Source organism: Ranitomeya variabilis, chromosome 5 (genome assembly GCF_051348905.1).
Source record: "Ranitomeya variabilis isolate aRanVar5 chromosome 5, aRanVar5.hap1, whole genome shotgun sequence".
Taxonomy (NCBI): Eukaryota; Metazoa; Chordata; class Amphibia; order Anura; family Dendrobatidae; genus Ranitomeya; species Ranitomeya variabilis.
This window is the reverse complement of record NC_135236.1, coordinates 424,735,594-424,750,139: the sequence shown is the minus strand read 5'-3', so window position 1 is coordinate 424,750,139 and position 14,546 is coordinate 424,735,594. Positions and strand designations below refer to the sequence as shown.

Here is a 14,546-nt window from a genome sequence, read left to right as displayed (position 1 = left end):
ACAGCGATGATAATGTGTGCAACCTGTAAAGCACTGCGGAATATGTTAGCGCTATATAAAAATAAAGATTATTATTATTATCTCTTTGATGAGTCATCGCTGTATTCTTGGGGTAATTTTGGCCACTCCTGGGAAGGTTCACCACTGTTCCATGATTTTTGCTATTTATGAATAATGGCTATCACTGTTGTTCACTGGGGTCCAAAAGCTTTATAAATGGCTTTGTAACTTTTCTAGACTGATAGATCTCAAGTACTTTGTTTCTCATTTGTTCCAGAATTTCTTTGGATTGCAGCATGATGTCTAGCTTTTGAAGATGTTTTGGTCTGCTTCACTTTGTCAGACAGGTCCTATTTAAGTGATTTCTTGGTTGAGGTGTGGCATTTAATGAAGACAAACATGCAAAAGAATAGGATTTCAGGAAGGGGGCAAACACTTTTTCACACTATATATATACAGTGGGGCAAAAAAGTATTTAGTCAGTCAGCAATAGTGCAAGTTCCACCACTTAAAAAGATGAGAGGCGTCTGTAATTTACATCATAGGTAGACCTCAACTATGGGAGACAAACTGAGAAAAAAAAATCCAGAAAATCACATTGTCTGTTTTTTTTATCATTTTATTTGCATTAAATTACAGATGCCTCTCATCTTTTTAAGTGGTGGAACTTGCACTATTGCTGACTGACTAAATACTTTTTTGCCCCACTGTATAGTCATATGCTATATGACCTGAATGGCTGTGTACTTCTTTGCTTAATGGCATCTTTTTCCGATGTGTTTCTCCCCTCTTTTGGTCACTCAGGGGTTCATCAGGGAATTCATTTAATCAGGACAAGAAAAGGAGACCATAAACTGTACTGCAATGAGGCAATTAGCATAACAGCTGAAAGGCAATATGCCCCCTCATCGCCCCTACATACAATATAAGCTCCCACACAGCTCCCCTATATACAGTATGAGCCCACACTCAGCCCCTACATGCAGTATGAGCCCACACAGTCTTCCCATATAGCCTCCTATACACAGTATGAGACTGCACATAGCTATCTATATACAGTATGAATCCCCATATAGCCTCCTATACACAATATGAGCCCCCACCTAGCTGCCTATTTATAGTATGAGCACCCACATAGCCTTCTATATACAGTATGAGTGTGAGGTGCCATATAGCTGCCTATATACAGTGTGAGCCCCATATAGCCTCCTATATACATCCTATATATAGTGTGAGCCCCAAATAGCTGCCTATATACAGTGAGAGCACACATATAGCTGCCTATATACAGTATGAGCCACCACAAAGCCTACTATATAAGGAATGAGCCCAACATAGCCTCCTATATACAGTATGAGTCTGTACATAGCTGCATATATACAGTATGAGCCCCCACATAGCTACCTATATGCAGTGTGAGCCCCCATATAGCCTCCTATATACAATATGAGCCGGCATATACAGTAGCTGCATATATACAGTATGGGCCTGTACATAGCTCCCTATGTACAGTTTGAGCACCCACATAGACTGCTATATACAGTATGAGCCCCAAATAGCTGCCTATATACAGTGCCTACAAGTAGTATTCAACCCCCTGCAGATTTAGCAGGTTTACACATTTGGAATTAACTTGGCATTGTAACATTTGGACTGTAGATCAGCCTGGAAGTGTGAAATGCACTGCAGCAAAAAATAATGTTATTTCTTTGTTTATTTTTTTTTTAAATTGTGAAAAGTCTTTTCAGAGGGTCATTTATTATTCAACCCCTCAACCCACCAGAATTCTGTTTGGTTCCCCTAAAGTATTAAGAAGTAGTTCAGGCACAAAGAACAATGAGCTTCACATGTTTGGATTAATTATCTCTTTTTCCAGCCTTTTCTGACTATTTAAGACCCTCCCCAAACTTGTGAACAGCACTCATACATGGTCAACATGGGAAAGACAAAGGAGCATTCCAAGACCATCAGAGACAAGATCGTGGAGGGTCACAAGGCTGGCAAGGGGTACAAAACCCTTTCCAAGGAGTTGGGCCTACCTGTCTCCACTGTTGGGAGCATCATCTGGAAGTGGAAGGCTTATGGAACTACTGTTAGCCTTCCATGGCCTGGACAGCCTTTGAAAGTTTCCTCCCGTACCGAGGCCAGGCTTGTCTGAAGAGTCAAGGCTAACCCAAGGACAACAAGGAAGGAGCTCCGGGAAGATCTCATGGCAGTGGGGACATTGGTTTCAGTCAATACCATAAGTAATGTACTCCACCGCAATGGTCTCCGTTCCAGACGAGACCGTAAGGTACCTTTACTTTCAAAGCGTCATGTCAAGGCTCGTCTACAGTTTGCTCATGATCACTTGGAGGACTCTGAGACTGACTGGTTCAAGGTTCTCTGGTCTGATGAGACCAAGATCGAGATCTTTGGTGCCAACCACACACGTGACGTTTGGAGACTGGATGGCACTGCATACGACCCCAAGAATACCATCCCTACAGTCAAGCATGGTGGTGGCAGCATCATGCTGTGGGGCTGTTTCTCAGCCAAGGGGCCTGGCCATCTGGTCCGCATCCATGGGAAGATGGATAGCACGGCCTACCTGGAGATTTTGGCCAAGAACCTCCGCTCCTCCATCAAGGATCTTAAGATGGGTCGTCATTTCATCTTCCAACAAGACAACGACCCAAAGCACACAGCCAAGAAAACCAAGGCCTGGTTCAAGAGGCAAAAAATCAAGGTGTTGCAGTGGCCTAGTCAGTCTCCTGACCTTAACCCAATTGAAAACTTGTGGAAGGAGCTCAAGATTAAAGTCCACATGAGACACCCAAAGAACCTAGATAACTTGGAGAAGATCTGCATGGAGGAGTGGGCCAAGATAACTCCAGAGACCTGTGCCGGCCTGATCAGGTCTTATAAAAGACGATTATTAGCTGTAATTGCAAACAAAGGTTATTCCACAAAATATTAAACCTAGGGGTTGAATAATAATTGACCCACACTTTTATGTTTAAAATTTATAAAAATGTAACTGAGCAACAAAACTTTTTGGTTTGTAAGATTTATGCATCTGTTAATAAATCCTGCTCTTGTTTGAAGTTTGAAGGCTCTAACTTATTTGCATCTTATTAAACATGCTAAATCTGCAGGGGGTTGAATACTACTTGTAGGCATTGTTCAGTGTAAGCACCCACATAGCTGCCTATATACAGTATGAGCCACCACATAGCCTACTATATAAGGAATAAGCTCAACATAGCCTCCTATATACAGTATGAGTCTGTACATAGCTGCCTATATACAGTATGAGCCCCATATAGCCTCCTATATACAGTATGAACCCCACATAGCTACCTATATGCAGCGTGAGCTCCCATATAGCCTCCTATATACAATATGAGCCGGCATATAGCCGCCTACAGTATGGGCCCGTACATAGCTCCCTCTATACAGTTTGAGCACCCACATAGCCTGCTATATACAGTATGAGCACCCACATAGCCTGCTATATACAGTATGAGCACCCACATAACCTGCCATATACAGTATGAGCACCCACATAACCTCCTATATACACTATGAGCCCCAGCTAGCCTCCTATATACAATATGAACCCACACATAGCTTTCTATATACAGTATGAGCCCCACATAGTCTCATATATACAGTATGAGCTGCACATAGCAGCTGATGGTTTCATCGCACTGAACGTCACAGCAGAAGTGAAGGGAGCTGCACTGCTATTCTATATTGTCAGCAGCGGAGCTCCAGGAAAGCGCCTAGTCTGGATACATTACAAAACGTTACACTGAGAGCAATGTGATGCAATGGTTTCATCAACTCCCCCTTTTGTCTAAAGTTTTAAAATAACTTACTCTACCCATCAGTGTAACCATGCTTTTAGGACCCTTGCAAACTACTTCTGGTTATTCCTTTTTCGGATATATGTTTTGTCCAAAAATAAAAAGGTAAAAGTAGTAGAGCAGAGTTTTGCCAATCTAGAATCTACTATAGATTATATAATATAGAGTCTAGCTGTATCTATTCTATTATCCAAAATATCAAATATTAGGAAAAATGTATTATATAATTTTGGATGATCGTGGATATAAACAGTCAGAAAATTTGCCAGATTAATTATATGTATGTCATTTTCTTCTTAGTTATTGATGTGCACATATGAAGGCCATGAGATGGTTCAAGGAAGAGAAGCATGTCCAGCTAGTATACCCAACAAACTATGCCAAATTTATTAGGACATCTGAACTACATTGATAAATTTTGTGTAAACTGATAAATCTGTTGCACTGTCTCACTAATGCCTTTTTATTAAAGCAAAACATGTAACAAATTCTATTTGATCCTCAGATTATGATCTGACCACAGTCAGCCCAACAACAAAGACTTTTGCTTCAACCACTGCCATTACCCAATGGACGGTAACTGCCAACACAACTGAGACAAACCATGTGAATGCTACAAATGGAGACCAAGACACTGATACCGTAAGCCATCCCCATAATGACAGTCTGCTGTCTACTGCTACCACGCAAGTCTGGGTAGTAACAACACTGGCCTCCCCCAATTCAATAAAAGAGGTAAGCTGCATTGTATTTTGCATTAAATTCCGCTAATACTGTAGATAATACAAATGAGTGAAATTAGACAGTATGTATGTATTAATTCAGCAATGGAGTAAGGTTGGATGGGCAAAAAAGTGGTGGGGACTCTAATACAGAAGTGAAGCCCTCTGTAACCTGAAATCCACCTTATCATCTGTCACGACCAGAGATAAAAGATGTAGCCACGCAAGTCTATGTGCGTTATGGAGACAACAGAACCAACAGCTGGCTTGGACTTCAAAAAAGATAGTTATAATCCTCAGCTGGATTGGTTTACCAAACACCCATCAGGAAGGTTGGGTGGTGGAGGCCCAAGGGCACATGCACTATATGCTGTCTCTAAAAGCCAACCCTGATATTGGTGAAATGCTAACAGTTGACGGTCTGCGCCTTCACGACTAGTGCTGAGATGGAGGCTGGCATAGCACACAACCTGATCCTTATAGCAGACCAGTCATTTTATGATGGAAAGAGCTCCAAACCCTTTTCTAAACGTCCTGGAACACAGGACCAGCTTTAATGTCTAGACATTAGTGGAGTTTCATAACAAAAGTGTATTACTAAGTTTAATGAACTTCTATATTGAGCTCATGAAAAAAATATTTTATGTGGCAGGACAATGAAAGTGTGCTTGTAAAACAGTTAGGTTCCATCTATTTTTATTGATTTTATTGAATAAGAATGCAAACATGCAAACAGATGCAAGAATAAAACATTAGAATGAGGGTTTCACTGACAAAGTCAGCGCACATAAGTGCCTGAGAACATAGTAGGACAAAACGTTATGTATAACCTATCTTCTGGACTTCTATAGTCATCTATCGACTATAAGAAACAAGGACCATACAGTTGGAGAAAGGAAGAGAAAAAAGTAGACAAAAATAAGACAGACAGATAGAAAGGAGAGAAGAAAGAGAAGAGAGAATAAGGGGTAGTGAGTGACAAAACATTGTGTACTGTATAACCTATGTTCTGGACTTGAGATTTGAGCTCTAGCCAAGGCTACCCAAATGATATAGTCATCTATTGACTATAAGAAACAGGGACTATACAGTTGGAGAAAGGAAGAGGAAAAAGAGCAGCCAAAAGAAAAAAGGAAAGACAGATAGAAAGGAGACAGGAAAGAGAAGAGAAAAAAGGGGAAGGGTGAGCTTGGGAGATGGGTAGAAACTCTAAAATTGTTCACTCCTCTACAAAGCAAGGACCATGTGCGTTTTGGAAGATTATGTTTATAGATTTTGAAAATCAGGGGAATCCTGAAGAAGAATCAATGGTCGTCAGATTTTTTCACACTTTTCTGAGGCACCTTGGTCATAGGAGACCAGCTCTTCTATGAGCATAATATGGTTCAGCTCCTGAAAACACTGTTTTCCAATGCATAGTGTTTGCAACCCTTGCTGCCACAAGGAGGTGTCAAAGTACATCTTATATGATTGACTTAAAAGAGCAAGGCAAAATAGGTTACAACCTAATTTTAATGATAGCTTCAATAGATCACCACTGACTTTAGAGTATGTTGAAAAAAATTGTCCCATAGTGGTTTACTACATTTTATACCTCTCTATAAGTGAAACATACTTCCCTCTGTGACATCTCATCTCCAATATGTTTAAGGCACTGGGGAGGAGTGGGTAACTGGTGTAAAATTATTGGACACCTGTGCCATCTGGTATTTTTTTCCTACACAGCACAAGCTAAGGGCCACTTGTTTGACCAGATAAATGCCTTGGTTCGCTCCTCTTGCAGTTTTAAATAGGATTGTGATTGTCCAGTACACCACCTTAAACATAATTTGTGTAACACTAATGCCGGCGCCTCTGCATGGTTCCTCCTCCCCCTCCATGCGGGGATGGTGACATACTTACTGCCCCTGCAGCGCGCTGACCTCTCCATCTCCTGACACGTCTCCTGCTCCTTGCTTTCTGTGCGCACCGCACAGGCTTCCCGGTGGTGCAACTGGTGAGCGTGCACTCGCCTGTTCTTAAAGGTGCAGCATGCGCACCTTGAAAGTGCTCCCCAGCCAGTAGCTAGTATAAAAGGCAACCTCCCCAGTGGGATGGTGTCTAAACAACCCCTGCACTTTCCCTACATCTCTTATGTGTGCAACTGTATGTTGCTAGGCCTCCTGTCCTAATCTAGTGAAGTTAGTTTGTTATCCTGAACCTGTTCCTGTATTCCGGTATAGTGTGTAAACTACCCTGAAGCCGCTCCAGTGGTACCTAAACTCTGTAGCTGCACTGGCTGTGCCTGAACTCTGTAGCTGCACTGGCGATACATGAACCCTGAAGCTGCACCTGCGGTATCTGAACCCTAAAGCCGCCTCGTTCCAGTGAGTCTGAATCATACTGTCTGAATAGGTTCCAAATCCAGTCCTGCCTGTAACTCCGAGCCCAGCCGACTGCTCTAACTGTAAAGAACCCTTTCCTATTTAGCTGCTGGAATCACCTTTAATCCATCCGTAATGAGTGCCCCCTGATCCTTAGTATGGTCTTTGGAAGGAATAAGTCCTGTGCCAGTGTTTTATACTGGCCACACAGATATTTATACATGTAAATGAGATCCCCTCTGAGGCGTCTTTTTTCTAAGCTAAACAAGCCCAACTTTACCAACCTTTCATCATATGAGAGGCATTCAATCCCTTGTTATAATCTAGTTGCACGTCTTTGAACTGATTTTAATTTCTTAATATCCTTTTTAAAATGTGGAGCCCAAAACTGGATCTCGCATTCTAGATGTGGTCTCATCAGTGTGTTATAAAAGGGTAATAATATGTTGGGATCGCAAGATTTTATCTCTCTTTTTATACACCCTAATATCTTCTTTGCTTTTGCGGCTGCTGCCTGACATTGAGTACTGCTGCTCAGCTTTCTTGTAACCAGAATACTCAAGTCCTTCTCCTGTTCTGTAGTCCCAAGTATACTCCCATTTAATGTATATGCAGCTATAGGATTACCCCATCTTAGGTGCATTACTTTACATTTATCTATTATTAAATCTCATTTGCCAAATGTTTGCCCATTCGGTCATCTTATTCATATTGTTTTGCAATATTGTACTGTCAGATTTTAGTAACCTATATAGTTTGTTGTCATCAGAAAATACTGACACTTACTCTCAATCACATCCACAAGGTCACTAATAAAGAGGTTAAAAAGAATTGGTCCTAGTACAGATCCCTGCAGTCACCACTGCTCCCAGTAAAGATCCCTGCAGTCCCCACTGCTCCCAGTAAAGATCCCTGCAGTCACCACTGCTCCCAGTAAAGATCCATGTGGTCCCCACTGCTCCCAGTAAAGATCCCTGCAGTCACCACTGCTCCCAGTAAAGATCCCTGCAGTCCCCACTGCTCCCAGTAAAGATCCCTGCAGTCCCCACTGCTCCCAGTAAAGATCCCTGCAGTCACCACTGCTCCCAGTAAAGATCCCTGCAGTCCCCACTGCTCCCAGTAAAGATCCCTGCAGTCCCCAATGCTCCCAGTACAGATCCATGCAGCACCCCACTGCTGACTATATCCCATTTAGAGAACGTACCATTTATGATGATTCTTCGTTTCCTGACATTTAGCCAGTTCCTTACCCATCTGCATATAGTTTCCCCCAGTCCTTGCCTCTGTAGCTTCAGTATAAGGCTGTTATGTGGTACATTATCAAATGCCTTTGCAAAGTCCAGATAAATCACATCAGCCGCATTACCAATATCCAGATTTGCACTCACCTCCTCATAGAAACCTAAAATGTTGGTTAGACACGACCTATCATTCATAAATCTGTGCTGGTCGTCATTTATTATATTATTCTCTACAATATATTTCTGCAGGTCATCTCTTAATGCACTTACAAACTTTGCACACTACTACTTTATGCGTATCCTAACTGTATTTTTATTTCTCTCCTTAATAAGAAATCTCTGAAGGCAGAAGAGACCACAATTAATGATTTCTGTAATATGCAGCGGTATGGTACACACAACGCTAGCAATAGATGTAATGAGCTTCAGCCGGACATCTATCCGCAGATATTCTCTCTCTGACAGTATAGACTTAAGTGAGTTTACAGTGTGACATACTTGACTTTTAATAGATGACCTCCTGCAATAGAGCGCAGTAATAAATTCCCGAAAAATTCAGTCAGCCATAAAATCATCATTTCTATTGTTCATCATCACTACTGAGACAGCAGTAGGATTTTGCCAGTCATCATTCTTACCTGCCTTCTTCTCTGGTCAGGGCGTTCTAGGTAATGACGTCAATTGATGAGCAAATGATGCTGATCGAATTCTTACAATACATTAGACACCTGTAATATTTCCACTGGGCAGGTCCATATATTTGTTATCATTCATTTTGATTTTCTGCTTGTGTTTAATTGGAAACTTCTAGTCTGGGCCATCGCAGGCTGTCCAAAACAAAGTTGTTGAAATAGATAATATAAGGGAATGATGCGAAATTGGAAGGATTATGGTACTAGATTGCCTCAAAACTGTTTTCAACGGCAAATGCATTTATTGTTTGGTAAAAGAATATCCGTTGTTTTACTAACTGTAGAACGTTTATTTTTCATATTTAAGTTTCATAACCATTTCACTACGACAATACTGGTTGAAAAAATTCAGTTTAAAAAAATATTCTGTAAAATAGCATTAACAAGTCAACGCAACAATGAGAAATATCTTTGTCTGTGGCCGAATTGGACTGTTTCGATTTAACCCAAGAAGTATAGACTTTGGCATAGAGTCTAGATTTAAAACAATGTATGTATTGTCTGTTGCTTACATTACATTGATGACTATGTTCACACCACTGTTTAGGGTTCTCGATGGAAAGCCACATAAACTTTGGTAGAACCCCAATTCTAGATGCTTTTATATTCCCCTGGAAACATGTGAAAATACATATTCATCCTCCCCTTATGTACCAAACATTTCAGAAAGTACTGGAAAAAAGACTACATAGGATTGTTGCAGTGTATTCAGGGTCGCGGGTGACCATTGCTGATTGATTGATGTGGGAAGTAAAAGCTAGTCCGTTTCCATTTGTCTCATGGCACAGAAGGGCTCTTATAGAAACAAAATGCTATAAAAGTTAATGCTAGAAAGTTGTCAGAATACACAGTGCATCCTGACTTGCTCCATATGAGGTTGTGTAGTCGCAGACAGGTAAGAATGCCCATGCAGACCCCTGTAAATGGCATACATTACCGGGAAATGTGCTGTAGCCCATGACTGGAGTACATTTTCTGATATTGGCACATAGGCATCCAAAAAGATACACAACATTCATTTTGAATTTGGCGCATCTTACTTCAGTGTATAAAACTTCAGTCTTGAAGATTTCTACCTTACGCCACTTCAATATTTCTACAACTGAAAATCTGTTCAATGTTTCTGAATGAGGTTATTACGGTTTACAAACCCTATTTACAGGGGCAAACATACCATTGTTACAGTCTATGCCGCCACACAGGGGCCCAAGAGGTAAGGGGGCCACTTCTACCTCCAAAGCAGATGGAATTGAGCATCTTGATGAGCTATTGGATGGAAAAGGGCCCATATATTCTTCTTGCACAGGGTTCTGTCTTTGTCCGTTACTGCCCGTTTAGATATATGAAAATGTAGAAGAAGAAATTTGGTTATTTTGATGCAGAAAAGAGAATCACTTGAAAAACACTGCTTTAAAAACTAATGCTAATTGCTATCATTTTATACTTTAGTTTCCACTCAATTTAGATCCGCGGCACAAAAATAATTAAAAAATACAAATATACACAGGTTCTGACTGTTTGTAAAGTTGCTGGCTGGAGATGCTGCAGTCATCTGACAGACATGTTGTACCCAATATGAAACAGTAGGGGGCGCCATCTACAATGTTTTAGGCCACAAAAAATAAGTAAAAGTGCATCATTTAAAATAATTCCTGCTGCATCTGCAGGTCGGCATTCTAGAATGACTAAGTCATAATCTCCTTGGGCATTTTAATCTTTATTTTACTCTCCCATTAAAAAAACGAGCTTTTTAAAATAATGCACCATCAGGTTAAATATCTCACCCAGACCTCTGTATAACAGATGTATTGTACATAAATCAGTCTTTGCTAAAAAACAGAAGACTTTATGACAGCGGCTTTCAATTTATAGATTAGATCAGCTGTGGTACAATTATAAATCACAGCATGTTCTGACAGCTACAAGCTGGGAGTTGTAGTTGTTCACAGGTTGCAAACAACTATTTTCTAAGATCATAAGAAGGCGGAGCGATTTAAAGTGGTCACCTGGTTTATAGACCTCAATATAATATACTAAAAGGAAATTCTAATGACATAGTTGTGCCTGTTGTCTATCACAGTAGAGCAGGGGGGGGAACCTCAGGCCCCTGGGCCATTTACCTTTTATCAGGCCTCCGAGCAGATTCTCAGGGACCGCATTCTTGTATTTTCATTATAACCAGCTCATTAATTTCTTCTTGCTCTGTTAGCACACACATGCAGTGCTCACTACTGAACACTGAAGGGCATGCAATGAAAGATTACGTCCTTACACCAGTGCCAATGTCAGGATGTACTTTGTGGGCGCAGTTTGTACGGCCCCCGAAGGATGGTATAAATATCCAAATAGCCCTTGGCAGAAAAAAGATTCCCCACCCCTGCAGTAGAGTATGGCTACAAGTGGTACCTCTACCTCCGGAGGACCTGAGATGTTTCTGTATTACATTGGGTTCAGTAGAAATTATGCAATGTTTCAGTTCCCATGTGATGGGGCTACACGGGAACTAAATACTGCACAAAAGTGAGATGATTATATCAAAGGTCCGCCTAAGAAGAAGGGACTGTCCAAAGCAAAGCGATGGGAAACCCGAAACGCGTTTCAGAATACCCTAACGCTGTCTTCATTTGTACTGTGCAGCCTATCATCAAAGCAAATCACATTTTTGTTGTGGTTTAAGAAAAAGTCCTTCATCTTGACAATTCACATGAAAGTTTAGTTCATCCAGCAACGTTCAGCTGTGAGTAAACTTAACGCTTGTGCTTTAAAAGCCGCACGGACAAAGGTTGTTCATAGCCCATTTCCTCCTGATAATAAGGGAGTGAAGTTGGTATTCATAAAAAAAATGTCAGGAAACCTTGGGAAAGTGTCTGCAGCAAAAGACCCTGGAGCCTGCTATTAGCCACATATCCGGGCACTCCCTAAACTTCCGCAGCCTGTACAGTAAAATAATCGAGCTCAGGAAGCCATGTTAACTAATGGATTACCAGCTCTAGGGATTTTTATTAAGAGCCATATATAACACGTCCTTTATACAAAAGTGAGAATCTTTATTCATTTTAGAACAATGCAAGCAACAATGAAAAGCTTCCCCAAAGCATCTGTACTTTATATTTTTAGTGTCACAGGAAGTCTGAGATTTAATTATTTCCCAAGGTCACCGAGTTACACCAGTTTGAGATAAAGAATGTAAACCACATGACAGTCCAAGAACCACCTGCTTGATATATAATGCCCGGGAAGAATTGGGCAAATGTTCCATTATATTTGAATATTAATATCAGCCATCCTAAGTCCTAAGTCAATATTTAAGCAAGTACTTAAAAAAAGTACTTTATTCATAAAGTAAACACTTAAAGGGGTCCTAGTGGTTATGAGAAAACATAAAAGGTGTCAGTTAATGATATTTTGAGACTTTCATAAAATATATGTCATTAGCAAATGTGATTATTTATTTCCCTCGGTATTACTGGGGGGAGCGCAAAATGTAGTGAAATTTCGGCGGTACCAACGGTGACGATGGAGCTGATTCTGCACAGCATCTGAACAGCAAAATGGAGCTTTGTGCTGAAATCTGGCAAGATTTGACCAATTTCTCAGATTTGGTGAGTCCCTTTTCCATAGAATAAAATAGGAAAATTGATTCACCTATTCTTTTTCTCTTATGTTCCCCAAAAGAGAGCCATAAACATAGTGAAATTAGTCACCAATGCTTAATCAGTGAAATGTAAATCAAGTGAAAATTTACCTCACCTCCAATCAGATACTTGAACTTTACTTCTTACTGAATATTGTTATTTAGCCACCATGTAATAAGATGTCCCTGTGTATTACGCAGGTCAAATAAAGGTCGAGTTCACAAGAGAATATGGAGCGCCCCCCATAGGGCAGTGGGGTACTCGGAGCCGGGTCCTTTGGTTCGGGGGATGTCAGAGTGGCTGACCCGGTCCGTGGCCCTAGGGACGTCCGTTGAAAATGGGGAAAGGTCTTTAAAGGGGAAATGTTCGTGACACCACCTCTGGTATTCGGTCAGGGTGACCGACATTGCTTAGGGGTCCGCTGGGGTGATGTTATGGCAGCTAAATGGTATACCTTTCCACAGGTGAAGTATGTCCCCAGGGCTTCCCAGTGTGTAGATGGTGGATGGTGTGAGGCGCAGTGAAGAACGAGGACACAAGGTTGCAGTCTCTTTACCTTTACTGAAGGCTTCAGTGTCCACAGTCCAGAGCACCAGATCACAGGGCAGGCAGAGTCCGGCCGGTCTGAAGGCAAATCTAGAGTCCCCTTATCCAGGTGGAAATCAGTAGCCTTCCTCTAGTGCCTGGATGTTGTAGTACCTTACTGCTGAGCCTGTCATAAGGTCCTCATAACTGTTGTAGATGTTATGTCTCTTTCTGTCCCCCAGATGGATAGGAACAACCCGTATGACTGATGGCCTGAGGCTTTTTACAGGGACTCTAGCACGCCCCAGCCCCCACAAGTTGCCACCATGCCTCCTGGATATAGGTTGGGCAGGTAACGTGGAATTATCTGCCCTGCCGGTCTCTGGAGCAAGGCTTGGAGATGATTGCTCCCTCGGTGTTCCAGCTACCGGATCCTGCGCCTCAGAAGGAGGCAGCCTTTTGCAGGGCAGAACTCCTTCTGGTTTCCTCTCCTTTTGCTATGACTTCATTTCTCACCCTCTACAATACAATTCTCTTTCATGTCCTTCCTTAGGAGGCTGCCGCACGCCGGGCTGACGCAGCTCCGTGGCCTTCTGTCTAGGCCTCTGACAGGATCCCACCCCTGTCAGGGACCCACTCTGTCAGCAGCTATTAGGTGGTCTTCCTCCCTCTCTGTCTGCCTGACAGGTGCTGCCTGGCTGAAGCCCAGTCAGCTTCTGCCTAACTTTCTATCCAGACCACCAGTTTTACCTAATTGTGAAGAGTGTCCTAATAAATAGGAGCATAGCTCCCCCTGGTGGACTGGAGTGTGAAGTGTGTTGTGTTGTTTGTTATACCTGGTAAAGAGATCTCCTTTATTGCCTTCGGACGTAACATCACTCCCCCTGGTGGAAGAATGACATTACTGCAACGACCAGGACCCTGGGGCGCTGCACTCCCACCCCCCCCCCCCTGTTAAATCCAGTACTCCTGGACTGGGAAAAGAAAACAACAATACATTAGCAAAAAGACATGCAAAATTTTTGAAATGCTATAAAACTAATTAATTTAACCCTGCTGTTCTGTTCGGTCAAAAATGACCGTTTTTGAACTTTGATATTTTTAAAAAAATTTATTATGCGGTTCTGAAACTTATGGTTACTTCTATTTTCCTAATTAGAGGGGTTCTTTAGAAGGGTACCCTTTTTTGGGGGGGTTTAGTTTTTGTGCCACATTTTTTTTTTACACTTGTACTGTTCCAGGTCAAAAATGACCGAATAGCATGTTATGCTATTTCAGCCATTTTTTGAGTAAAACAAATGAGTTATAATTTCTTTTGAGACTACTTATTGCATCTACTATTGTTTATGAAGTAAACAGTTGCTTTAGGTGCAGATTTACACATGCTTTCAGTACAAACCATACGCATTGGCTTTCAGTACAGTTCTGTGCAATTGTTTTTCTCTGTATGTTATTTACCCTGCTTTTCCTCTAAAAATAAATAAATTCAGTTGTCAAGATTGCATATTGTAAAAAAA

The 14,546-nt window shown here is 41.5% G+C and overlaps 1 protein-coding gene across 1 annotated transcript in view; it reads left to right on the top strand.

Annotated features, from left to right (window-relative positions):
* PTPRB (protein tyrosine phosphatase receptor type B) overlaps positions 1-14,546 on the top strand; it is a 229,405-nt gene that overhangs the window by 76,996 nt on the left and 137,863 nt on the right. The window contains exon 3 of the mRNA XM_077265275.1: positions 4,357-4,586. Within this exon, the coding sequence (XP_077121390.1) occupies positions 4,357-4,586 (230 nt within the window). The remainder of the gene's footprint in view (positions 1-4,356; positions 4,587-14,546) is intronic.